General features: G+C 50.9%; 1 protein-coding gene across 2 annotated transcripts; it reads left to right on the top strand.

The window, feature by feature from the left end:
- Positions 1-4,842: 4,842 nt before the first annotated feature.
- LOC133339046 (E3 ubiquitin/ISG15 ligase TRIM25-like) lies at positions 4,843-16,262 on the top strand. 2 transcript variants are annotated; one of them, XM_061547168.1, is made up of 6 exons: positions 4,843-5,643; positions 6,912-7,007; positions 8,983-9,216; positions 9,492-9,514; positions 10,635-10,729; positions 12,017-16,262. In XM_061547168.1, the coding sequence occupies exons 1-6, from the start codon at positions 5,083-5,085 to the stop codon at positions 12,565-12,567; spliced, it is 1,560 nt and encodes a 519-aa protein (XP_061403152.1). In that variant the 5' UTR covers positions 4,843-5,082; the 3' UTR covers positions 12,568-16,262. The 2 variants fall into 2 exon arrangements, with proteins under 2 accessions (XP_061403152.1, XP_061403153.1); XM_061547169.1 differs by lacking the exon at positions 8,983-9,216.
- Positions 16,263-27,152: the final 10,890 nt, after the last annotated feature.

The following is a 27,152-nucleotide window of genomic DNA, read 5'->3' as shown; positions in this document are numbered from 1 at the left end:
TAGAGCGCTTCGGGCGGGCTCAGCAGCACGTGACGCGCCGCCCCACACAGCTTCCGCCGCACGAATGCGCTGTCCAACCAAGTTCCTACCTGCCAACTCCGAAGGAACGTGTTTTAGACTGCAGGTGGAGTCCAGTCGGGGTCACGGGGTCAGCGAGTTACTGCATCCCTGTAGTGTATAGTGTAGTGTATAGTGTAGTGTATAGTGTAGTGTATAGTGAGGAGGCCGCTTATATGCGCCTCGGCGTGTCCGGGCGCACACCCCGGCCACGCCCACCTTCGAGAACTCTCGAGAAGGCTATTCTTCTGACCACGTGGCCCCAGGGTGCCCCCAGGCCCCCACCTTGATCCGGTCACGTATCCAGCCGGGTTCATCCAGAGTGCCACGGCCTCACACAACCCCCGCGGCCCTGACCCACGGCCTCCAGACCCCCCGGTCCGGCCGTGATGTCATTCCCGCATGCAGACGTAGTGACGTCATGTGCGTATGGACCCGCGCGATATAGTGACGCTCCCCCAGGTAGTGACGTCACGCGTGTGTGTGTAGGCGCTGTTGTATATTTGCCGGGTTTTGAAATTTTGATAAAAATTGGGAAAATGTGTAATCGCGGAAATTATGCTAATTTATGTAATTATATGCATAAATTATGATAACCATGTAGATAATCGTATTAATGCATGCGAATGCTTGCGCTTATGTTAATGTGGGCAGTTATGATAATTAGGCTTAGCTTCGTTATCCAGAGTTGTATCAATCGGGATAAAACGATTATCTTTGATTAAACATTTATTGATTATCTTAGTGTGTTTATGTTATGTTAGGTCTCCAAATTAATATCTCAACACAGGATACAGTTCTTATAATTAAGATGGTTATGCATAAACTTAGGAACGAAACACTCAACCACTTTTGTGTTAAGCAATTTTAATTCTAAACAAACATATGACACTTTAATGTGCGAACTCTCATGCTCGGAATTATCCACAGTACCATCGGGGAGATTTCTCTCAGTGTGCAGCACTCTTAACCATCAAGGCTTGCGTTGTTTCACTTTGGCAACTGCACACATCATTAATTCCACCGCGTAACGAGCACATCCGGCGACAGGTAGGGTCTTAAAACAGGCATGCAACGAAAGTCATACGAAAGGCAATAAGCAAATTATTATATCCCGAGGGCAAAAGTATACGTCAATAGATTCATCGGCAAGATTATGTAATTAACGAAAATGAATGACTAAAACACTTCTAACAACCGTATTCATGTAACTCGACGGGCAGCAACTGTTTTGCACGATCAGTTGATATTGAACGCACCACCTTGAATTGGCAACCCTTTTCGAAACACCAAGATAACTTTTTTGAATAGTCTTATTCGTCCCGATGTGTGTGTTGTGTGTGCGTTGTCCCCTTGGCAAATTATTTATTTAGTTTTCTTCTAAGAGCCGGGAGTTGTGTTGTGAGCTTGCGGGGGGGGGGGGGGTATAGTAGCGAGCCACGCCGGCTTTCTCTCTCCGCAGCTAGATTGAGCGGCGTTGGCATGATGTCCTTGAAGAGGCTCGGTCACTTGACGCTCGGTGGCGCCCGGGTGGTGCTGCTCGTGAACTCGTGCGCTGGCGGCTGGCTACGCTCGTTCGCTTGTGCGCTGGTGGCTGGCACCTTTGTGCTCTATGGCCGTTGCAGCTGTTTGTCCACAGCTAGATGACGAGTCGGCATGACGCTCGCCGTTGTGGTGCGCGATGATTTCGTCGTCGGATAGCGCGCAGCTCCTCCGCTGCTGGATGTCTTGTCTGTCCTCAGCGGGTGCTGGTCGATGTGTGTGTGTATTAAACACACGGCACATTCGATGGCGCTTTCCTCTTCCTCACGGGCGGCAGATCAGGCTCTTTCCACTGCTCCGTTTTCTCTCCTTGCTTTCGCATTTGGCGTGCAGCTGACAGCTTCACACGAGCACCCGCTGATGCCCCTCCCGCCCTCACTTCAGGGCTGCGCTGGTTCAGGTTCACTTCGTTCTGCGAGAAGCGACACTGGCCATCGGTATTGGTGTTTGCTCCCTCGCGACGGCACCGCCAGTAGTGTGTGGTGGTGCTGTGTGAGGTGGTGGGGAGTACGTGTAAAAGTGAGTTTGTGTAAAGTTAGGTGCTCATAGTCTGTTGTGGACTATACAGAGGGATCGTCATCTGTGGATTTATGTGTAGTGACTGACTCATAAACACTAAGAGTAGGAGGCACTTTATTTACACGGCCATAACAGTTAACACTTGGTAACTACGGTTCCCAGTCAGGACAGCTGATAGACTGCCTGACTGGTGACGCCGAGATGGTGAAGACGGAGACGATGGTGAAGACTCCAGCAGCATGACGAGATCCCACTACAAACGACAGCCCCGAGGTACCCTCCCGGAGCCCCTCTTATACTGCCAGTGTGGCCTGGCTCCGCCCCTGTCCACGCCCCCTTCTGGAACCTACTAACGGATTCTCGATGTGCCCTTTCGTAACCTTCCCCTAGATCCCTCTCTGGTCTATCACGTGACTTGCTGTCAGTCAGGGCTGCTGTGAGCTGCAGATCACTTTCCCTGTCAGCAGACAGCGCTATGCTGCTACGTGACCGATTCCACGTCACTACACTAGTGCAGTGTATAGTAGTGTAGTGTATAGTAATGTGTATAGTAGTGTATGGTGTAGTGTATAGTAGTGTAGTGTATAATAGTGTAGTGTATAGTAGTGTAGTGTATAATAGTGTAGTGTATAGTAGTGTAGTGTATACTAGTGTAGTGCAGAACCCCTCCCCAACGATCACCTCTGTTAACGACTAATCGCTTAACAACGGGTCTCCATTGAGCACATTCCCCTGTACGTTTTTGGGTGAATAAAGGGTAACTTTCGAAGCTATCAGAACAAATTAAACCTTTAACGGGTATTTCATATTTAAATCTTTCGTGACTGCAGGGATTCATCTTCTTGGTTCTTTCGGTAAAGTCACGTAGAAGGGAAGTAATAAAATAATAAAAAGAAAACATAATAAAATAATTCTCACGACGTTTCGGCCACAACGCAAGCAGCTGTCCTCAGGTGAAAACCAGGTCTGTCGAGGCGACTGCGTCTGAATGAAACAGCACACGTGCTTGGAGCATATATATAAGCTGGGTTGGAAGGGGGGGAAAGGGTGCCTTGACAAAAGAAATTTGCATATCAAGAGGAATTTAGCATATTTATGGGAAATGCAGGTATGTGATTAGTACTACTTATGCCCGTGCATTATGCAGGATTAGCAGCATCAAAGGGAGGGGATATGGGAAATGCAGGTATGTGATTTGTACTACTTATGCCCGTGCATTATGCAGGATTAGCAGCATCAAAGGGAGGGGATATGGGAAATGCAGGTATGTGATTAGTACTACTTATGAGGAACCCTCACAATTTGCATGCCTGCGATCGTGATCCAAGGTATGCGGTGATGTTGATGTGTTACGGCCGGTCCGCCTGGTGGGGCACCTGCCCCTCGCCCACATGAGCGGGTAACGGTGCTGGGTTCAGCAAAGGGCCTCGCTCGGACTTTGAGCCACAGACCCGTGACTCAGTTAAACACGAGCAACTCTCACCGGTGAGGTGAGTTGAGATGAGGTGAGTTGCAATGAGGTGAGTTGAGGTGAGTTGAGGTGACGTGAGTTGAGGTGAGGGGAGTTGAGTTACGATGAGGTGAGTGAGGATGAGGATTTGAGACGAGGTGATCCGAGTCTTATTAAGCCATCCCTGGAGTGGAGACGTCTGTACTCTCTCACACGTCAACACATTCCACGGCACGCCTCGTGACATGCAAATCAAACTGCAAGACTTCCTACTTGTCACCTATTAACGTGGCTTGTTCCTCGTTTAGCGTCTGAGACGCAGCCAGAGACTGCCTGAGATACAGACAGAGACTGCCTGAGCTATAGCCAGAGACTGTCTGAGAAACAGACAGATACTGCCTAAGATACAGTCACTGCCTGAGATACAGTCACTGCCTGAGATACAGTCACTGCCTGCACTGTAAAAATATATCCGTAATTTTTCGTGAGAAAATACTGTATTTGGTCATGGAAAAATTACTGTAATAAAAAATTAAACGGAATATCCGTTATATTCCGGAGTAGTGCATTGTGGGATAGCTCGAGAAGAAGGCGGGAAAGAGATTGAGAGTTACTTAGTCTTCAACACTCTGCCATATTTCTCTTCCTCGGTTTTTGCTGGTAAGACTCTCTCTTGCTGTGTGATGAAATGTAAAGGCATATAAAACACATATACTTCAATTATCATCGACTGGACTGAAAAAAAAACAATTGGACAAAGGCCAGGACTTCAACAAAACGTTAGTAAGTAGCCTACAGTTTAGCAAAGTGTGATTTTAACGGGTTGCAAAGTTTTGTTCCTGGTGGGCTTAACTACCTAATTTAACTAATTATTGTGTTAATTGGACCATTTTAATTTCTCTTCTTGGTTCAGAAGGTATTGGTCATTTTGGGAGACCTATAAAACATGCTAGACTGTGGCTGCCAGCACCAGGGTTGAGAACCACTGCTGTGAAGATGCATCAGTGTATACTATGATGCTAGTTTGTTTAGACTTCTTTTCGAAGCCATTAAAGATTATCCATTGCACACACAATGTCCAATAGAGGTGAGTTGAGGTGAGGTGACATTAGTTGAGGTGAGGGGAGTTGAGTTACGATGAGGTGTGTGAGGATGAGGATTTGAGACGAGGTGATCCGAGTCTTATTAAGCCACCCCTGGAGTGGAGACGTCTGTACTCGCTCACACGTCAACACATTCCAGGGCACGCATCGTGACATGCCAATCAAACTGAAAGACGTCTTGCTTGTCACCTATTAACGTGGCTTGTTCCTCGTTCAGCGTCTGAGACGCAGCCAGATACTGCCTGAGATACAGACAGAGACTGCCTGAGATACAGACAGATACTGCCTGATATACAGACAGACTGCCTGAGATACAGAGACTGTCAAGAGCTACAGCCAGACACTGCCTGAGCTACAGCCAGACACTGCCTGAGCTTCAGCCAGTGCCCATCTGAGTGGAGCCACAGGACCATGGCGAGAACAGCTCCCAGTGGTCACGAGGCTCCAGGGGAGTTGACCTGCCCCATCTGCCTGGACGCGTTCCGCTGCCCCTGCACGCTCAGCTGCGGCCACTCGTTCTGCCTCAAGTGCGTGGAGGGCGCCTGGGATGTGGCCAAGTCCTTCTCCTGCCCCCAGTGCCGAGTGACCTTCCCTCAGAGGCCCCAGCTGAACAAGAACTTCACGCTCGCCAACCTGGTGGAGCAGCGCAGTGCTGCAGAGAAAATGGCCACCGTGGTCTTGTGTGACTTCTGTAACGATGGCACGACTGCTGCCTTGAAGACCTGCCTCAGGTGTGATACCTCCTACTGTGTGACTCATGTAAAGCATCATCAGGAGAACGCGAAGTTCAGAGACCACATTCTGGTGGCTCCAGCCACGAATGCTGAAGAACGCAAGTGCAAGAAACACAGAAAGAAGATCAAGTTTTACTGCCGACAGGAAAAGAGCTTGGTCTGCACAACCTGCATCATCGCAGGAGACCACAAGGGTCACGATGTGGCGACGCTGGAGGATGAGCACAAGACACGGGAGGTGAGACGGTCTGAGTGTGTGAGAGGGATCCTCTCCTGCGTGAAGTCATAATTTCCCAGTACGATCTGAACAATGATATCCAACTAAATATTATATCATTCCTTTCTCAGCTGCCCCTTGTTTCTTAAAAAATTAACAACGTTGGTTTAATATAAAGTATGCTGAGGTTATCATAGTGCAGAAATAATACAAACACATGTTATGATCAATCCTGTTATATGACAAATATTTAAACGTGCTCTTCGTATATTTTAATAAAACTGAAGGACTTACGTGCGTAGAATGTGTTCTCAAAATGACGTGAGTGCATAGACCATGGTTCGAATACAAAAGCAGTCTAAAGAGGAGCATTCACTAAAATATAAACGAAATGTAAAACGACTGGAACTGCGTGAGCCGCAGTGCTCACCACTTGCTAGCCTCGTGCCATTCTGTCCCAGTTTAGCGCCGCACTCTACAGACCAAGTAATTCGTGACCATACTTATATTTTCATCAAGATTCTCTCTATCAAATTTCTCCGACACTCAACAGTGACATGGCACTCTTGATTAACACTAAACTAAAACTTGTTTTATTTTACCAAGTGAAGCTCACCGAGCTATGTAGCAATTTTGCAGAGGCAAACATGGCCACAAATGACAGCTCAAAGAAGTGGCTTATCAAGTCGAAATTCTTAGCAGCCAAATTCTCTAAACGCACGTTTTAAATGTAGAGGGAAAACCGGAGGACGTGGACAAAAATCCATGCGACCATGGGGAAAACAAACTCCAAACATTCAGGTGTCAGGGTGGGATCGAAACCATGACCTCCTGTATACCAGGCAAGGCAGATTAACATCTCGCGGCGCCTTTTCCACTCACTACTCAGAGCCCCACCCATTGCTCAGGTAGCCTCACCCACTGCTCAGGTAGCCCCGCCTACGACTCAGGTAACAGTGTAGAGTGATTGGGTCCACAGGCTTACGCTCCTGCGCGTGCTATCTGAGCCCAGCTATATGTATGCTGAACTTATTTTGCACCAAACGTGGCCAACCGTGCTTATCGGAGGTGCGACGGAATGACAACTAAAGACAAAATGCTCCAGGAGGCGTGTGAGCTCCTCGTGAAATCGGTTCCCTGCAGCGCTCGCTCCCCCAGCCTCCATTGCTGCACAGGGGTCGCTGCAGCCTGGAGATGGAACCGTCACTGTGGAGGGGTCCGTGTGGAGCAGGGGTGAGAGGGGGCGCTCAGAGAGTGAGCGGAGTCTCCCCTGGTGACGTCTCTCACAGAAACAAGTGGGAGAGGACACGCGGGCGGTGGAGAAGAAGAGGAGGATGGCGAAGGAGTCTGTGAGGCGGATGGAGGCCGCTCGCAGGGACGTGCAGGTACCGTGTCTGGGCCAGACTCTGTGACCCCGTGACTCCACTCTGAGTAGGGTTTGTGATGGAGGACAACTCCATTCATTCACGTGGACTTCCATTGACTCTGAACACATCGTGGGACTAAAGACACAACGGTCAAAACGCCTCAATACCCAGGACAAGCAAATAAGTGGTTCTCATCTCCAATAAGGAACTGAATCAGTGGTGGAAATTCCACATTTTTCAGATGGGGGACCAATATCCCCAAGTGAACTGACAATTAATCTTCTGTTATAAATCTATCTATTCTGGCCAGATGAGGTGGCACATACCTGTTATCCAGTACATTGGTGGCAGGGTTCATATTATATATGTTTACAATATGTATCGCTTTGTGCAAGTCACCTGAGATCAACTCCCTGCGATTACAAACATCAGTAGCGAGTAATATCTGTCAAGCCACAACAACGCAATACACTGAATGCACGCAGTGTGCTTTATACAATGTGCATAATCACGTATCCTATTCACATAGTACACTCCCATTCAATATATTGCAATGTGCTATGTGAGCATTAATGTTCATTTGAATTTAGAAAGAGTATCCGACAAAGCACAGAGACATTTCGAGGTAAGGTCACCAAGTTGCATGTCCAGTTCTCACCGGTGCACCGATCTTATCACTTAATTCTAGATTTGAAGCTTTCGTGACTGCAAGGATTCATACTCTTAGTTCTTTCGGTAAAGTCACGTAGGTAAAAAAATTAAATTAAAATTTAATAAAAATAAAATAATAAAAATCACGACGTTTCAGAGGCAACACAAGTCTCCATCATCAGGTGGGACCGTCACAGCCAGATTAGCTGCATCAAGTGAGGGAGGGATTCAAGATGTAAGCTCTTAAGTACCAGTTAAGGGAGGAGGGGGGGGGGGCTTTTCAGAATGTGGTAGCCAATGAATGGAAAGTATCGGGAGGGGGGGGGCGGTACTTTACCGAGTGTTAACATCCCTAACGTTTAACAGTACTCTCTTTATTGTCAGCCAACATTGGTATAAACATGGGCATTTTCTTTCCTTTCCTATTATGTACATCCACAGTGACTTGCGCATAAACACGTCCTTGACCTCGACCACGAGTACCCCGTCCCTCTGTTAGCCCCTAAGAGTATGGATCATATCACTGCCCAGTCACGAAACCCAGCTCTCATGTCCAGTCCCAGCTGGGCTTGTTTTATGGTAGGAATACAGCTTGGAAGCGTTGCTGATCAGGCAGCTTCAATGATGACCTTTAGCTTTGTCACTCTTCTCGCATTACACACACCTTGCGCAACTCTACGAAAAGATGGTGTTCATATTTAATTACAATTTAAATTCCTTATTTTTCTCATATTTGTGATGTACTATTTGCGATTGAGTCCTGTGTTATTTGCAGGGTTATGAAAGATGGCAAATCAAGATTGACAATTGTATTGTTTATTGGCTACCATGGCCGTGATTCACAGGACGTTGTTCATCCTCCATCAGGTCACCTGGGTTACAGGTCAAATCGTCTCCCATAGTATGGGTTGCATGGCCACAGTGGCAAGAGTGTGGATTGACGTTAATGCATCTTTATAGGTCTCGATGGGTCTCTGTGTATCTCTGAGTGTCTCCATGGGTTTAGTATACAGTCCATAGTTTGGGTTGTAAGACCACAGTCACACTGTCCTGGATTGACTCAAATGGGTCTCTATGTGTCTCTATTTGTCTCCATGTGTCTCTGTTTCTCTATGGGTCTCTATATCTGAGTCTCTATGTGTCTCTACGGATCGCGAGGTATATCTATGGGTCTCTATAGGTTTACTTTATTGCCCATAGTTTGCATTGTATGGCCACAGTCGCTTTTATATTTATGATTCAGGAAGAGTGTTGTAAACGCCACCTCCCTAAGACATAGATCAACTGTTGCGAGATTAACTCCGTTAATTATTTAATACAAACAAACCACACGCCCTGGCAGAGATCGATGACCGAGGTGAGGCAGCGAGTCAATGGCGAGTTCGCCCGCATAAGAGCAGCTCTGGACGAGGACGAGAAGGCAGCTCTGGCTCGTGCGGCCAAGAAGGAGCGCGAGCTGCTGACCCAGATCGAGAAGAACATCGCTCACTACCAGCGCGAGATTGGGGAGCTCCAGGCAGCAGCCACTCGCCTGCAGGCCCTAACGCAGGAGAGGGACTCGCTCACATTCCTGCAGGTGAGCGATGAGTCTCCTGTGTCGCAAATTTGTACAGAGCCATCGGCAGCGTCAAAGTTGAGGCTCCTGAATGAGGTTTTCACATCGACTGCGCTTTGTCACGCACGGCCTGAGCTTCCGCCCAGTCCTTGCGTGGCATTGTCCCCAATCACGAGGTCATAAGCCAAGACTTTGTAGTGTAAATTCCACCTGCGGTGTTGCAGTGGGAACTCCACTGATCCCATAGGAATAAAAGCAGAGATACAGTAATGCACCGCTCTCTATATCTCCCACAGGGTTACCTGGAGGAGACGCGCAGGTACAGACGACGATCACTCACGATTCGACACACGACAACATGGGACTGAGTGTGAGGCGCGGGCAGTGAGACACTGGCTGTTTGTGGGGATGCTGTGTGTGTGATGATGCTGTCTGTGGTGAAGCTGTGAGTGGTGGTGCTGATTATGATGATGCTATGTGGTGATGATGTGAAATGTGAGTGGTGATGCTTTGTGATGATCCTGTGTAACACAATTTTTGTCCCTGGGTAGTAAGTGTTATTTAGTAATTGTTTATGCTTATAAAGTATAGAAAATGGCTATTATTCCCCACAAACATTGTTTTTGTGACCAGGACAATGATATTTAGAAATTGACCTATTTTCAATGAGAAAACGGGCCGAATTTGTGTCTTTTCGTTCACATAAAGTCAGAAAAAAACAACATATTAATCCAAATTTACATATATTTATCCTAAAGTAATACAAGAATGACTACAAAATATTTGGAAGTGAGTAGTTTTTCGAGATTTACGATTATACTGTAAATCACTATGACGAATCAATTTGAAAAATCTTAACAAATTTTATAACATTAAATTCCGAGCAACAATTTTCCATCTTACCTTCCAGAAACGTTTTTGCATTGTTCGCAGGTGAAATTAGGTGCCCAGGGTTTGTCTTGATCCTCGACAGGCATGCTGAAATATGCCTTGTAGGCCTCACATATCTTAGCAGATGCTTCCACAGGGTACTTTTTCGCTCTTGTCTTAATAAATTGGCCGCAGACATAGCAAAATGCGTCTGCCGGATGCTTGCAGCCTCTTGATGCCATCTCAGAAAAATGCAGATATGTATCCACTTAGGCAGCTGGAACTAAACTGAACTGGTGGGCTTAAGGTCCTTGTATTTATACCATTTGTTTTACTGGAAAGTTCCAGTATGTTCTAGAAGTTACTCAGTACTGAATCTATTTGGAATGTTTTGGAAAATAGGTAAATTTCAAAATATCAATGTCCTGGTCACAAAAGCAAAGTTTGTGGGAGTAGCCATTTTCTGTACTTTTGAGGCATAAGCAATTAGGAAATAACACTTACTATCCGGGGACAAAAACAATTATGTTATTTGTGAGAAAGTGGCTGTGTCTGCTCTGTTTTCACAGGACAGGGAGGGTTAGAACAGCTCAACCCTCAGCTCCCAGCCAAGAGGCCATTGCCTCACTTAAAGTCCTGGAGACAACTACTGTCAAGTTCATGTGTGAGTTATTCAGTGTGAATCATGGGTGATGGGGGCCATCTTGACAACAGATGAACTCCGTGTTTGTGCTCGAGGTCAACTCACCCTCAAATAATTACGTGGTGCTGTGTAAACATCACCACGAGGTAGACAAAGTCGGCCATGCATAGTGCTGGCCACCCACCCCCTCGTGTGTCGTGCCAGCCTTCAACGGCGCTGATTTGCCCCAACAGTCTGTAAAGGCTAGGCGGGGGATATTGCGCCTTTTGGCGTCATCTGGTCCAACACCATGTGAGACTAGGCTCTAAGAAAGCTGTCTCGGGTTTGGACCAATCAACTTCAAGGACAGTGCATATCATTATCAGAGTTATGTTTTTTGTTTGCATTACGGCTGCAGGTATTGTGGTCTATGCAAACATGACTCCTTGTAAAAAAGGTGTCAGTTTTGTTGCCAGATAGAAGGGTAAAAAACCAATTAGGATATTTCTTTGTTTACATCATGATGTTGATGTTCATAGTGTTGATGATGGTGGTTGTTTATGTTGTTGTCATCGATGATATTGATGGCGAGAATGTTTGATGATGATGTTTGTGATGTTATCGGCCAGTCATCTCAGTCGACCCATGGCACCTGGGTTTGCCCCTGACCTCCTGCCAGTGGGTGTTCTACACTTCACGTGGCCTCAACGTTCAAAGCGCCGTTGTGACGTCACCGCCACTTAGTGGCGAATGGCGGTTATTGTTGTTGGTAATGATGCTGATATTGGTGATAATGTGAGGGATGGGAATGGTGACGAATTTGGTGAGTGATGGTGTTGGTCGTGGTGATCGTAATGATGGTGACATTGGTGATAATATAGGTGATGGTTTTGCTGATGGCGCTGATAATATTCGTGATGATATTGGCTTTGGTCATAATGGTAGTGATGGTCGTGATGGTTATGATGCTTTTCGCGTGGGTGATGGTGATGAAGATGTTAGGGATGGTGGTAATGGGGATAGTGGTGATGGTCGAGGTGATGGTATGGTAGTGATGGTATGGTAGTGATGATGCTAGTGGTGGTGATGATGATGGTTGTGATGTTGCTGATGGTGATAGTGATGTTGCTGATGTTCATAGTGTTGATGGTGATGTATATGTTGTTGTCATCGATGCTATTGATGGCGAGGATGGTTGGTGATGGTGATGTTTGTGATGTTATTGTTGATGGTGAAATGATGGTTGGTGATGGTAATGTTGATGGTGGTGATGGTGGATAATGGTGATGATGTTGTTTTGTAGTGATGTTGCGATCACTCTTATCACAGATGGATGCTCACCGACTCTGGAAACAACCTCTGCTCATAACCAACTCCAGATGTCCTCGGATCTCAGGACGATGACAGCAGTCCTTGCCTCCCAGGGTCGCCCCGATCACCCACACCGGTTTGATTACTGGTCACAAGCCCTGTGCTGTGAGAGCTTCTCGTCGGGCCACCACTACTGGGAGGTGGACGTGGGGGACGCGCGGTGGTGTCGGGTTGGAGTCGCGTACGGGACAATCCCACGGAAAGGGGAACGTGCTGCACGGCTGCTGGGAGGGAGCGACGCATCCTGGTGTTTAGAGAAATGTGATGACAACTTCTCAGTGGTTCATGGTGGAGTGAAGACTGCACAGTCGGTGAGGGGGGCCCCCTCCCCCCGCAGAATCGGGCTTCACCTGCACTGGGAGGGGGGGCTCCTGGCGTTTTACCGCGCCGACTCCATGGAGGTGATCCACGAGGTTCGGCAGAGATTCTCGCAGCCTCTCTACCCTGGGATGTGGGTGTTGTATTGTAATGATCGATTGAAGATCGTGGATCTGAGTTGTGCATCCTGAGGATGGGGAGAGACAGAAACCCAAAAAACCGAGACAGAAACCCAAGAAATGGAGGAGAGGGAGATGGTGGGTGACTGAATGATTGAGTGAGTGCATGGTTGATTGGGTGAGATGGTGGGTGAGTAGACTTGGGAGATGGTTGGTGGGTGAGTGAGTGCATGGGTGAGTGGATTGGTGGAGTGTTTGAGTTAGTGAGAGGGCAAGTGGGTAAATGATTGAGTGCTTGAGTGAGTAGATTAGTGAGTGAACGATTGAGTGCATGGGTGAGTGAGATGGTTGGTGAGTGAGTGGCTAAATGGGTAATTGGTTAAGTTAGTAAGCGAGAGGGTAGGTTGAGTGAGTAAATGATTGAGTGAGTGAGTTCAAGTGTATCGTCTGTAACCGGGTGTAGAACTCGAAAGACCAGGACAGGAGTCTCATTTGCAAGAGTGACCTGGGGCTGGGGGGGGGTCTCCAAAATAACAAAAATGACAACGTGCGCACAGGGAACAATAACGAAGCGAAAATAAATTAGCGCAAAAAAGAAAACAACAACCACCACCGTGTTACAGACGGAACCGGAAAAAAACAGCGTCCCGAACAAACTCCCAAAATTGCAAGGGTGGAGACAGCGTCTGTACACCCAACTCACAGTCGTGTCCACGTGTCGTCTACCCAGGGCCACCTGTCCGGCGTCCAATTCGACGAAACGACGACTCCCACAGACAACACCGACAGCCCACTCTGCCCGGTCCCCCCCCCCCCCCACCATGGTTCCTGGGTTTGTCGTCACGGAAGCGGACCGGTAGCCGCTGCAAGCTGCGCAGGGCGTAATGTGTTCAAAGCGGCTAACCCGCCGGATCATCCGGGCAGCTGCATTCTGAACTGGAGCCTCTGCACCAATCCAAGTGGAAGCTCTGCATCATAATCCAGGCGTGTTGAGACAAAGGCATGAACTAATGATTACAGGTTAGGGGCAGAAAGGAGCGGGCACAACCCTCTAAGTGTTTGTAGGTGGTAGAGATCTACTCTGAACGTAGCTATGAGCGGCGAGCACACGGTCAAGCTCTGATCGAACAGCACACCGCGGTTGCGTACTTTGGACACACGGAGAGGCGAGTACAACCACCGTCTTGTTGAGTGCATACTTCTAGAGATCAGTTGTAAGTTCAAAAAAAGACACCCCTGCTGGGTGCTGGGAATCCTTGAGGCTGCAAACGACCTTCACTGCAGGTGTGTGTATCCCCGGTTCATGCTGCCTCATCCCTTCACCCAAGAGTGGAGCGTGTGTGAGGGTTTGTACGACGATCGCCGTGCTAATTGATAATTGTTTTTGTTACCATTTTATCTGCCAACAAAACTGACCACAATACTTGCGGTCGGAATGCAAACAAAAAACACAACTCTGATAATGTATGCACTGTCCTTGAAATTGATTGGTCCACACCCGAGACAGCTTTTCTTAGAGCCTAGTCTCACACGGCCCCTCTTATACTCTCAGCGCCGCCTTGCTCCGCTCCAGCCACGCCCCCTTTCTAGAACCTTCTATCGGGTTCCCGGGGATTCCCGATGGGCCCCTTCTGTGACCTTTCCCCGAGATGTCCCCCTGTTGTGTATATCGTGGCCTGCTGAATAGAGCACTGCCGAACACCTCAGTTCCCCCTTTTCACCAGCAGCCAGCGCTATGCTACTACACTTGGACCCGGCTTGTATCTATGTTGTGAGGATGCACCGATACCAGAACACCATGTTCATAATTACAAGCCCATGGATTGCACAGAAGTCTAGGAGGCTCCTACCGTATTATTGAGCTAGTTTGGCCCATGCCTTCTGGTCGCTCTAACCCAGGTGTCTGCTTCATGACCCGCTCGGGTATTAAAGTCACCCAACAGGATGACTATCCTGGGGGGCCACTTTAGCTCTCACCTGGGACAGCAGGTTATAAAAGGCATCGGACTCATCGGCCTTCTCTGCATCCCTCCACTGATGTTCATCTTTGGTGGGGGCGTAAGCAACCACCACCACCATTCCTCGCCTCTTGTTGATGGGGAGGCAAGCCCACCGTAGCCTGGGACTTACAGATTCTCACACCTCACTGCCACACTCCCAAACCACCTTAATTTTTTCGCTAAAAAGAAGTGCCACTCTCTGTTGTTTCCTGCCCCGAGTGGAGAAGTGTCCACCCCTCATGATGACTGGAGCCAGAACCGGTCCACCGGATCTCCTGTATACCACAGAGGTCCAGGCATTACCGGTCCATCTCCCAGCAGTGCAGTGGCAGCCTCTCTCCCACAACGAGAGTCCGAACATTCCACGTGGCCAATCGCAGTGTTCTCCTGCTCCTGGAGAAACCCTGATGGGAGGGGGCGATGGGTTCAGTCTGGCTCTACCAGATGGGAGTGTCCCCCTGGTCTCTGGCATAAGCCTTTCGGTGTTTCCGTCGTGGTGCTTGATAGAAATAGTGTCAGGAGAAGGGGTTACCAGCCCCTAACACGCAATAATCTAGCTACATACACTCATACCACTACGGCTCACACACACACACAGCCTGCAGCACACTCACAACACATGACTCGCACTGTAAACACTGTAGTGCACTACATGCTGTGCTATACAAGCTACAATGGACCAGAGACTACAGTCAACCACTACATTACGCCACGCTTCTCGAACACTGTACAGTAATCCACACGAGGGTGTATCGCACACTAATGTATAAAGTCCACCACGTTAAAAAGGAAACCATGCACACGTAAACACACAAGTACACAAACACACAGATACATAAACACACATATACACAAACGCACATATACATAAACACGCAGATACACAAACACACGGACACACAAACACACAGATACACAAACACACAGATACACAAACACACAGATACACAAACACAGATACATAAACACACAGATACATAAACACACCGATACACAAACACACGGATACACAAACACACAGATACACAAACACACAGATACACAAACACACGGACACACAAACACACAGATACACAAACACACAGATATACAAACACACAGATACACAAACACACAGATACACACACAGACACAACTGTGGTGCCACGACCGTGGAGCAACTCTGCAAGCGCCGCGACTCCGTCCCGCCCCAAGCACTAAACACCCACCCGCATGCAGCGCACCCACGTAGTGTCCTGGCAGGGGGTTGCCTGGCACAACGGGTTTTAATACAAATGGCCCCTAGGGGGAGAGTCCCACAGTTTCCCGGTGCCAGGAGATTGGCCGACCCCCACAGGACAGGTTACATTGCGGTGCCCCTAAATTGGCTTAACATTGTATGGGCGCAAACAGCAGAGGTTCCCTGGGCCAACCGCAATGAGTTACTCACAACATCGGGGGGAGGATGGAGGGTGGAAGATTAGGCGTGAAGAGAAAAACCGAAGGCTCAAACTCAGTGGCGGCTCCTGCAAAATCTCTCAGGGGGGGGCAAATGTTTGGATGATTGATAAGGATAAGGTCCACCCATGCAATGGATAAATTAACAGCTTAAGCATGTAAAGGCAACTTCACTTCTTTAATATTAATGAAAAATAAAGTGACTCTTACAATACATCTTGTTTGTTTCTATACTCACTATTATTACAATCCACTCAGTTTCTTTTATTAAAGATTCCACTAGGTGGCGACAAATAATATTGTTGACTGAAACGTGCTTACGTATGATGACGTAAGTGCGTTAGTGCGAGCCCTCCCGGAAGCCATAGAAAATGCATTGGAGCGCCCGCCGTTCGAAAAAAAACATCTTGGAATGTAAGTCTATGGGAACACTCTGGGCGATTCTCAGCCAGAGTGAAATCGCCCAAAAAGAGGCGGTACTCCACAGAACGTGACATGACGCTGATTGGACTATATCCAGAGGCACAGTAACGGCTAGCGTAACTCTGTGGTTGAATGACATTGGTGGTGCGTCGTCCAATCGCCCTAATGAAGAAACCGCCCCTGCTCAAACTAAGAAAACGATGGTTGGAGGCATAAAGGACGCTCCAGGTGAGGGCGGGGCATCACTTGAAAGGTAGGCACGTGATTGGCTGCGCGACGCGACGCCCCCCCCCCCCCCCCGGGCCTTTAAAGTTTAGAGTATAAAGGTGGGAGCCCCGGGATGATTGGGTTAGTTGTCTACAACCTCCGGGCCGTCACGACCCACTCCCTGCCTGCCGTCCTGCCGCTTCAAGCCACTCACAGCATCCGTGTGATGCTAGCCAGCTAGCGAGTGCTGCTGCGAGACAGTGATTGGGCAAGTCTTCTTTCGTCCTTCTCCCTCCGACTCTCTCGGCGTCCGTGAGACACCGCGAGTCCAGTTTCAAGGTACGTGGTAGGACGTGTGAGTAACTGGGTTCATAGGCAGAGTTACGCTAGGCTCTCCGCGCGAAATATTCATCCGCCGGGTAATGCGTATTGGCGCCATTAATAAACTCTAGTACAGAATATCGGTGCAGTGTGATTTCTGTGTGTGTGGGCAGAACCTCGGTGTAGTGCCTGTGATCTGTGTGTGGTGCGTCAGCGTGGAGAGACGGTGTGCCCGGCGTGAGCGCGAGCACAGGGCTGCAGCGAGGGGGTGGTGTGAGTGTTTTGAGCGTGAGGCGCGTGAGGCGCGTGGACTGCAGCACACAGAGCCGCCGTCGTGTGCACGTGCTCGCGCTCGCGTGCGTGTTTACACAGCGCGCTTTTCGCAGCGCGTTTACACAGTAGAAATCGCGTTAACGGTGAGGCGTGCCCCATAGCCCTGTCCCAGCCGTTCCTTTTCCCGCTAGCATTAGCCTCAGTTTGCTTTTGGATTAAGGCTTATCCACGTGGAGGTAGGGGTGCATATTCATACCGCCACCGTTTATTTTCAGTTTACATTAGTGTAGAGGTGTAATTGCGCATGGCTACGAATGTTGAGGTGTGATTATGCATGGCTACGGATGGCCAACAAACACAAGGGGCGGGGTTACGGCCGTACACAAGGGTGGCGCTCGCACCGACGTCCGAATGTGCATCCCCCACGGGCCCCCCCTCGGGGGCGAGTCCTATAAAAGGTGATGAGCTCGAGGGCTCGAGGTCGGGACTCAGCTTAAACCAGAGAAGAAGGAAGACCTGCTAGAATAGGCCCCAGAGCTCCCCTGGCTCGCTGTCCTTATAAGGGCCGACCAGGGCAAGCCGGTGGCGTGGCCCCGAGAGCCCAGACTAAGCTGGTCTGGTGACTCAGGGTGCCGGGGTCCCAGCTTAACCAGGCTGGGACAGATAGCCTCCCCTAGCCCCGTAGTGGAGGAATTGGCTTAGGTTAGAGGGGTTAGCTGTCGTGAAATCCCTGTAGCCAAGTGACCTGTAATTACTGTGTTGGTGTAATAAACAAGTGTGCCTCCGATCCTGTCGTCAAGCCTCCCATATACTTACTACATCTGGTGTCAGAAGTAAAACGTCCAACGATGGACACACGAGGGACGACACGTACCAGGGAGTCGGAGATGGAAGATGCCGCGGCCGAATCAACACCAGAGATGGCCGGGGTCGGATCGGAGCAGCCGGGGCCGAGTACGCCCGCGCCGCTACGACAAGAGGGGGGGGATGCGTCGGCCGAAGGACTCCGGCTGGCCCACTCCTGCCTGGCGGAACTGCTCTACGCCGCGGCCGCCGCGTTGGAGGAGATCACGCGGCTGGGGGCTGGAGGGGCAGCGCGGGTCGACGACGGCAGCCGATGCGCGGCGACGTTTCCCGCCACCCCGACGCGGCTCGCGGTTAAATTTCCCGCCATCACTACAGTGCGAGCGGAGGGCGGGGCCGGCCCGCGTCACGTGACTGCTGAGCGCCAAGCACAAGCCGTGACATCATCAACACCGGCCAGCGCGTCAACATCAGAGCGACCGGCGATGCCATGCTCACAGCCCGCCCACACTGTATCATCGGCGGGGAGCGACGGAGAGCGATCTGCAGCCACGGACGTCGCCTTGCAGCAGCGTCTGCCGCCTCTAAAAGAATTCGTAGGCGCAGACAGAGACTGGGGCGGCTTCAAGAGGCGGTTCATCGCTCATCAAGAGATGGCGAACTGGACGGACGCCGAGGCTCTACGCGCGCTGCCGGCGATGCTGGACAACGACGCCCTGGCTACCCTCACCTCGGCGCCTAGGGAAAAGCGCGCCACTCTACACCTGGCGTTGCAGCTGCTGTCAGCCGTCTATGGGCCGCCTTCGGACTGCAGGCAGCTGTTCCACGATCGGCGTCGGGGCGCCAACGAATCGCCCCTGGCCTTCCGGACGGCTCTCCTGGCCCTGGCGAAGGCTGCTTTTCCAAGGATGGACGAGGAAGGAGTGGATGCCATGGTGGCTGAGAAGCTGCTGCTACTCGCTGATGAGCTGGACGTCAACGTCCTGGCTCAAGACGACGCGGAGATGTCGTCCCTGCTGGTCGCGCGCCACATCCACGGGGGCTTGCGGTCCCTACGTCGAAAGGCGGCAAAGGGGGCGGCCGGCCATGCCATGGCGGCCACCGCCCTCCCATCGGAGGAGGTCTGCGGGGTGGAGCGGCGAGGGGAATGGAGATCGGCGGCACCACAGGCTCGGAATGGACCGAGCCGCCAGGAGCAGCCCAGGACATCTGGGGCGCTCACACGCTGCTACAACTGTGGCCTGCAAGGCCACGTTGCGTCAGGATGCCGGGCTCCCCGTCAGCGCGGGGCGACACCTCGTCAGGACGCCACGCCGTCTCCTCCCAAGCTCCAGCAGAGAAATACGGCGAGTCGCGGCACCTCACACGTTTGGCCCACGCACACATCTGACACACACTCACGCGCTCAACTAAACAGAGCTCCAAATTCCCCGTCCGTCGCGCGCGATTGTTCTGTAATGCGGCGAGCGCTCCAACCGGGTCAGTGGTCGGAGCTCGCCCATCGTGTCGTTGCTGCGTCGGCGGGATCATCGGTTGTGGTCGGTCATATTGATGGGGTAGAGGTGCGGATTTTAATTGACACAGGGGCATCGGCGACCATTATATCTGATTTGATTTATAACATCCTTCCCGTTCAAAGTCGTCCCTTGATCCCTGTTGACGTGCCATGCTATGCTGCTAACGGGGGCTCGCTGGGCATTATTGGGCAAATCCGCGCCACTATCTGCATTGGAGACATTAAATTATCCGGGCCTGTTTTGGTTTCCTCCTCACTCGCGGTTCCGTGCCTGTTGGGGACGGATTTCTTGGCCAAAATGCCCATCCGTATCCTGATTGACCAGGGGTGCATTGAGCTCCCATCGGGCCGACGCGTTACATTTTTGTCTTCCCCCACCACGGAGCGTCGGGCATTTGCCACCGTGCAGGCGCTCGTGACAAAAACTGTGCGCGTACCTCCGGGGGCTCAGATGCTCGTCCCTCTTAGGTTGCGTTGGCCGTTTAATGAAGGGGTTGCGGATCGGGGGGTCTTGTTGGGACCATCTCGAGCCGGGGTCAATGGACCCGATTTGCTCGCGGCTCAGACCATGGTGAGAGGGGATGGGGACCCCTTCATTGCAGTCCTTAATGTAGGATCGCGAACGGCCGTGGTTCCTCAAGGGACCGTGCTTGCACACGCAACGCCGGTACCCTATGAGGAACCACTCGTGGGTCAGGTATCCACCGATCCTCCGTCGCGACCGCATTCGGACTGTGATGACGGATGGCTGGATGCGCTTTGCGCGGGTTCAGTGGACCTGTCCGACTCGCAGCGCGCGCAGCTGCGAGTTCTTCTGAGCGAATTTGCTGACGTTTTTAGTCAACACAAATTTGATATTGGTTGTACTAAATTGCTGCGACACCATATTGACACGGGTGACAGCGCGCCAATCCGCCAAAATCCCTTTCGGTTGAGTCCCGCCGAAAAGGATCATGTCAAATCGGCTGTTGATGACATGCTAGCCGCCGATATCATTTCCCCTTCCAACAGCCCGTGGGGCGCGCCGATCGTTTTGGTGAAAAAAACACGATGGCTCACTGCGGTTTTGTGTCGACTTTCGGCGTCTGAACAAAATCTCTGTGGCAGATGCGTACCCGCTTCCTCGAATGGATGAGTCGCTCGATGCCTTGGCGGGGGCGCGATTCTTTTCCACCCTCGATTTGCTATCTGGATTCTGGCAGCTTCCTCTGGATGACGAATCAAAACCTAAGACTGCTTTTCGTACACCGCAAGGTCTCTTCCAATTTAACCGCTTGCCGATGGGTTTACATTCTGCGCCGGCAACTTTTCAGCGGTTAATGGAATTGGTCTTGGCAGGCTTGCAATGGGATTCGTGTTTGATTTACTTAGACGACGTCATCGTCTTTAGCAAATCCTTCGAGGAACACCTCCAGAGGTTGCGTGCTGTTTTTCTCAAGATGCGGGCTGCCAATTTGAAATTTAAACCGCAGAAGTGCCATTTACTCCGCGAATCGGTGCGGTATTTGGGTCACATTGTTGGGCGCTCGGGGATATCCACTGATCCCGCCAAAACGGAATGCGTCAGCTCCTGGCCGACTCCCACCTCGGTGGGAGAGGTCAGGAGTTTCATTGGGTTCGTGTCGTATTATCGACGGTTTGTGGCTGACTTCGCTACGATTGCGAAACCATTGCATGCCTTGACGTCCAAGGGAGTCAGGTTTCATTGGGGGCCGGAGGAGGAGGCTGCTTTTCGCGCCCTCCGGAATGCTTTGATGGGGGCTCCGCCGTTGAATTACCCCGATTTTTCACAACCCTTCTTGCTCGATACGGATGCAAGTAACACGGGCATCGGGGGCGTGCTGTCCCAGCTCATTGGGGGCGTAGAGCATGTGGTGGCTTACGGTAGTCGGGTACTGTCTCCAGCCGAACAGCGGTACTACATTACCCGTCGGGAATTATTGGCGATTGTTTATTTCATTCAGCAGTACCGCCCGTATCTGTACGGTCGGCGGTTCACCGTCCGTACAGATCATGCGGCCCTACAGTACGCCCTGCGGGTTCAACAACCATCGGGCCAGTTGTCTCGATGGTTGGAGATTCTCCAAGACTATGACTTTGTCACCACATATCGTAAGGGTGTCCGCCACACGAACGCTGACGCCCTGTCACGATTGCCACCCGCTTCGGAGTGCGCGTGCCTCTTGGGTTCGGGGCGTTGTAGGCCCCCGAACGTCACCACCGATTCGGTCCTCGTGGCCGCTGCCGATGCGCCTTCGGCTTCGGGTCCTATCGAGCAAGAAGGGAGGGATTCGTTGCTGGGGTTGTCAGTCGCGGAATGGGGACGCCTCCAAATGGAGGACACCTCCCTCCTCGCTCTGCGCCGTCGCGTCGGGGGGGCTGGTCAGGGGGTGGCGAACGTTGACTCGTGGGGGTTGTTCCAGGGTCTTTTAATGCACTGGGATGGAAAAACCCGCCGCCAGCGGCTCGTGGTGCCTGCAGCATTAAGGGGTAAGGTGGTATGGGCTGTTCATGAGCGGCTTCTGCACTTGGGGGTTCACAAGACCTTTGCCACGCTCCAGCTCGATTTCTTCTGGCCGGGCATGGCAAAGGACGTGGGGGATCTCCTGGGGTCGTGCACGCAATGCGCGCAGAGGAAGCCACCTGCTAGGGGGTCCAACCCTCCGCTGCAGTCCATAAAGGTTTCCCGGGTTAACGAGCTCGTCGCTCTGGACATACTCGGCCCATTTCCCGCTACGCCCAGGGGCAATAGGTATTTATTAACGGGGGTCGAGTACTTCACAAGATGGCCTATGGCCTGGCCCCTGGCCAACCAGTCGGCAGCAGCCATCACGGAGGCCTTTGTCCAGGGCTATGTCCTCGACAAGGGTGCTCCGGAACGGCTGCTTACTGACCAGGGTAGGAATTTTTCTGGTAAACTCCTACGCGAGGTGTGCGACCTCTTGGGTACGGAGAAGGTTCGGACCTCTCCGTATCACCCACAAACTGACGGGATGGTGGAACGGCTGCATCGGACCATCACGTCTATGCTGTCCCAGCAGGTGTCAGTATCCCAGACGGATTGGGACCTTCGTATAGCCGGTGTGTTGCAGGCCTACAGAATGGCTCCCCATGCGGCCACCGGATTTTCCCCTTTCTTTTTAATGTATGGGCGCGAGGCTAACCCCCCTGTGACGACCCAGCTGAAGCTCTCGGCGCCCCAGGCGAAGTCTAACTTGTCCGAACACGTTAAATTTAACATCAGCAAATTGTCTGAGGCGCGGGAAGCGGCCGTGCAAAATTCTGAACTCCGCCAGAGGGCGAACGAGAGGCTTCGGTTGGGGCGGGTACAGGTGGTCAAATGGAAACCAGGGGACAGGGCGTGGTTGCACTGTCCCCAGGTGCCGCTGGCAACCTCGTCAAAATTGGTACGGCCGTGGCGGGGGCCAGTGGAGGTCGTACAGGTCTTGCGGCCGCAATGTGTTCGCGTCAAATGGGGGAGGCGCCGGTGGTATGTGCACCCCTCAAGGTTGAAACCATTCATCGCGCCGCCCCGTGGTTCACACACACACACGCATGGCCAAACGTGTGAGGGTTCCGCCGATTCCCCGACGTCGCTGCACTCGCCTAACCTGACATCAACTGTTCCGTCCCCAGGTGCAACAGGAGTGACGGGTCCACACCCACCAACCCCTCCCGGAGGGGTCGGGGGTCACTCGGCAGCGACGCCTGACTCTCTTGCACCCGGACCGTCAACAACCGTCACTGAGCGTGCCGGGACGGGCCCTTGTGACGGGCCCGCCGCGAGAACGCGCGCCAAAACGCGCAGACTTTTGTGAGGTCGGCCGTTGGGGGGCCTTGCGGACAATGGGAGGGGTGGCGTCCGGAGTCTGTGTATATATGTTGGTTTTGGGGTGTTTATTCGGGGGGGGTCCGTCGGGTTATTTTTTTTTCTCTCTCTCTCTCTCTTCCTGTTTTTGTTCTTGTTGAGGTTCTCTTGTTCTTGTTAAAAATTACGCGAGGCACACACACGGGGTTTTCGTGAGGGATGCACCTTTATTCTGATTTTTTTTGCAGCCAGGGACGGCTGCGAGCTGTACAGGGGGGGGGGGTGATGTAGAGGTGTAATTGCGCATGGCTACGAATGTTGAGGTGTGATTATGCATGGCTACGGATGGCCAACAAACACAAGGGGCGGGGTTACGGCCGTACACAAGGGTGGCGCTCGCACCGACGTCCGAATGTGCATCCCCCACGGGCCCCCCCTCGGGGGCGAGTCCTATAAAAGGTGATGAGCTCGAGGGCTCGAGGTCGGGACTCAGCTTTAACCAGAGAAGAAGGAAGACCTGCTAGAATAGGCCCCAGAGCTCCCCTGGCTCGCTGTCCTTATAAGGGCCGACCAGGGCAAGCCGGTGGCGTGGCCCCGAGAGCCCAGACTAAGCTGGTCTGGTGACTCAGGGTGCCGGGGTCCCAGCTTAACCAGGCTGGGACAGATAGCCTCCCCTAGCCCCGTAGTGGAGGAATTGGCTTAGGTTAGAGGGGTTAGCTGTCGTGAAATCCCTGTAGCCAAGTGACCTGTAATTACTGTGTTGGTGTAATAAACAAGTGTGCCTCCGATCCTGTCGTCAAGCCTCCCATATACTTACTACATTAGCATTAGCATTGCGGGCACGCGGATTAGGGCTTCACCACCAGCAGTGGAACGTGCATATTCATACCGCCGCCGTTCCTTTTGGCCAGCGCCAACATTGAGGAAGAAACGCACCTGCAGGGGCGCTTACGGGCACGCCTCCATGTTCGTTTTTGTGTGGTGGGGATCGTGTGCGTGGGGGAGATAACCGCGGTTGGTGGTGAGCCAGCCGAGTAGCGATGTCCCTCAGAGAGGGCGTTGGCGTGGGGGGGGGGCGATCACCCGATTGGTGGGGGCCCGGCGAGAGGCGGCCGAAGAAGAGGAGGGGGAGTGGAGTGGGTGGACGTTGCGCCCCGCCCGCTCACAGGGATTGGGGAGTCGGACGTCGGCCCCCACACAACACTACAAATGGCACAGATACTACAGACGCACGTGTTTGCTCACAAGTACGTGGACGATTAAAATGCGCACCAAAAACAAACCTCTGAGAAAAACGTCAAACAATCATTAATGTTAAACAATATTTAACGCTACATAAATGGACACGAATAAACATCTAGATACATACACCCAAAGATAAAGATCCCCCTGTATGGTCCACAACAGACCCACTCACTTTCACACGTATTCCCCACCACCTCACACAGTACCACCACTACTACACAGCACCACTACAACCAAACACACTACACTATAACACACTACAGCACTATACACCAACAGCAGCCGCCATTCGCCAGTGAGTGGTGGTGACATCACCACAACGCGTGTGCCAGGCCACGTGTACCAGATGGAAATTCTTCTGGTACAGCCATCGAAGGCTTCACGAACTACGTGGTCGAAAAAGTTGTTAAATAATGTGGGAGCTAGAAGACATCCCTGTCGCACCCCAAGGTGAACAGGGAATGGCTCTGACTTCCGGCCACGTAGTTTTACACAGGCCCACTCACCATCATGAAGGTCCTTAATGATCGTGATCACAAGGTCAGGGACTCCGAAAGCAGGAAGAATAACCCAGAGCCCAGGCATACTTATGGTATCATAGGCCTTGACCAGGTCAATAAAGCAAAGATGTATGTTTTATTGGAATTCCCTACACCTCTGCTGTAGTAGACGGACAGAAAATATGGCATCTGTGCAGGACTACCCTTTCCTGAAACCGCATTGGGGCTCAGCAAGCCTCTCCTCAGCGTGACTCGCAAGGCGATGTTGAATAATTCTTGCCAGGACCTTTCCCGGCACACTGAGGAGTGAGATGCCCCTGTAGTTGTTATAGTCTGTGCGGTCCCCCTTCTTAAAGAGGGGGACCACCAGGGCATCCTTCTAATCCTGTCCAGTGGTCTAGACTGTTGTTATGTTTCGATTTTTAAAGCTTTCGTGACTGCAGGGATTCATCTTCTAGGTTATTTTGGTAAAGTCACGTAGAAGGGAAATAATAAAAGAATAACAAATAAAACATAATAAAATACAATTCTCACGACATTTCGGCCACAACGCAAGCAGGTGAAGAACAGGTCTGTCGGAAAGACAGCGTCTGAATAAACACCACCAAGCTTGGCAGCGTATATTTAAGCTGGGTTAGAGGAGGAAGGGCGCCTTTACAAAGGAATTTGCATATCAACAGAGGAATTTAGCATATTTATGGAAAATGCAGATATGGAATTAGTCCCTACTTGTGGAATGCGTAGGAGGTGGGGGGGGGGGTCTCAAAGTCATGTTATGTAGGATTAGCAGCAACAAAGGGAGGAAGTAGGGTTAGCATTAATAAAGGGAAGGAATTTTAATAGTAAGGAGCTGCAGCAGCTAAACCACCACGTAAAAAAATAAAATATAAACTACATCAATATCATCAATATACTAAATATACTCTCCATAAGCTGAGCTACTAACAGTAAGTCATACATTACAATTCTATGTCGCAAAAAATATAATATGCCTCCAGCTAAACGTTTTCATTATATCACACGGATCTACCCCGTACTATATACTGCCATATGTTGTATGTGTTGGATTATGAAATTTTTATAAAAATAATAAAAATTAGTAATTTTCAGAAAAATGCGCAAATCGCATTAATTATGTTAATGTGTGTAATTATATGCAGAAATTATGATAATCAAGGAGATAATCGTAGTAATTTATGCGGATGCTTGCGACTATGTTAATGTGTGCAGTTATGATAATTAGGCTGTTTCGTTTATCCAGAGTTGTATCAATCAGGGTAACACGATTATCATCGATTAAACATTTACTGATTATCTTAGTGTGTTTTAGTTATTTTAGGTCTCCAGTTTCAGATCTCATCACAGGATACAGTTCTCAAGAATAAGACAGTTTTGCATGGACTCGGAAGGAACACTCGATATGCTTCTGTGATAACAATTTTATTCTAAATGTAGAGGTGATACGCGCTGGGATTAGAGATTGTATGCCAGCGCGTAATGATTGGCTGTGTAGGTGGTGACGCGCGCTGACGGTGGAGGATCAGGGGTCAGCGCGGGGTCGTGGGTTACGGGGTACTGATTGGCTGTGGGCCGGTGACGTGCTGAAAGGGAGTGATCGGGTGGCAGCGCGGTGTGATTGGTGGAGGAGTGTTAACACGCGCTGGGGAAAACGGATCGTAAAGAGAGTGCGTCGTGATTGGTTCTTTAAGGAGCGAGGCTCACGTTGACGTACGCATCAGCTCCGTCTCTCGTGAGCAGGGGCTATAAAAGGGGATGCACACAGGCGTGAGAGCAGTGTGTAACCAGCGAAGAATGAAGACGGGGATGAAGACCTAGGGCCCTGCGGTACCTAGTCCCGCTGTCCTAACGGGACCGGGACTCTGTGTAACCCAGAGGCGAGTGTAGTGTGTGTAGCCAGAGGCATAAGGTCTACACGAGCCGAATGCAGTGTGTGTAGCCAGGGACATAGGGTCTACACGAGTCGAGTGTATTGTGTAGCCAGAGGCATAGGGTCTACACGAGTGAAGGGTATCGTGTGTAGCCAGAGGCCTAGAGTTTACACGAGAGTAGTGGAGTGTGAAGTCGGAAGAAAGGAGACTACACGTTGTATTTTGATACGTAAA

Source organism: Lethenteron reissneri, unplaced genomic scaffold (assembly GCF_015708825.2).
Source record: "Lethenteron reissneri isolate LAM-NWPU_2019-01 unplaced genomic scaffold, ASM1570882v1 scaffold_1640, whole genome shotgun sequence".
Classification (NCBI taxonomy): Eukaryota; Metazoa; Chordata; class Hyperoartia; order Petromyzontiformes; family Petromyzontidae; genus Lethenteron; species Lethenteron reissneri.
Note: the sequence above shows the minus strand (reverse complement) of the source record. Positions and strands in the feature narration are given on the sequence as shown.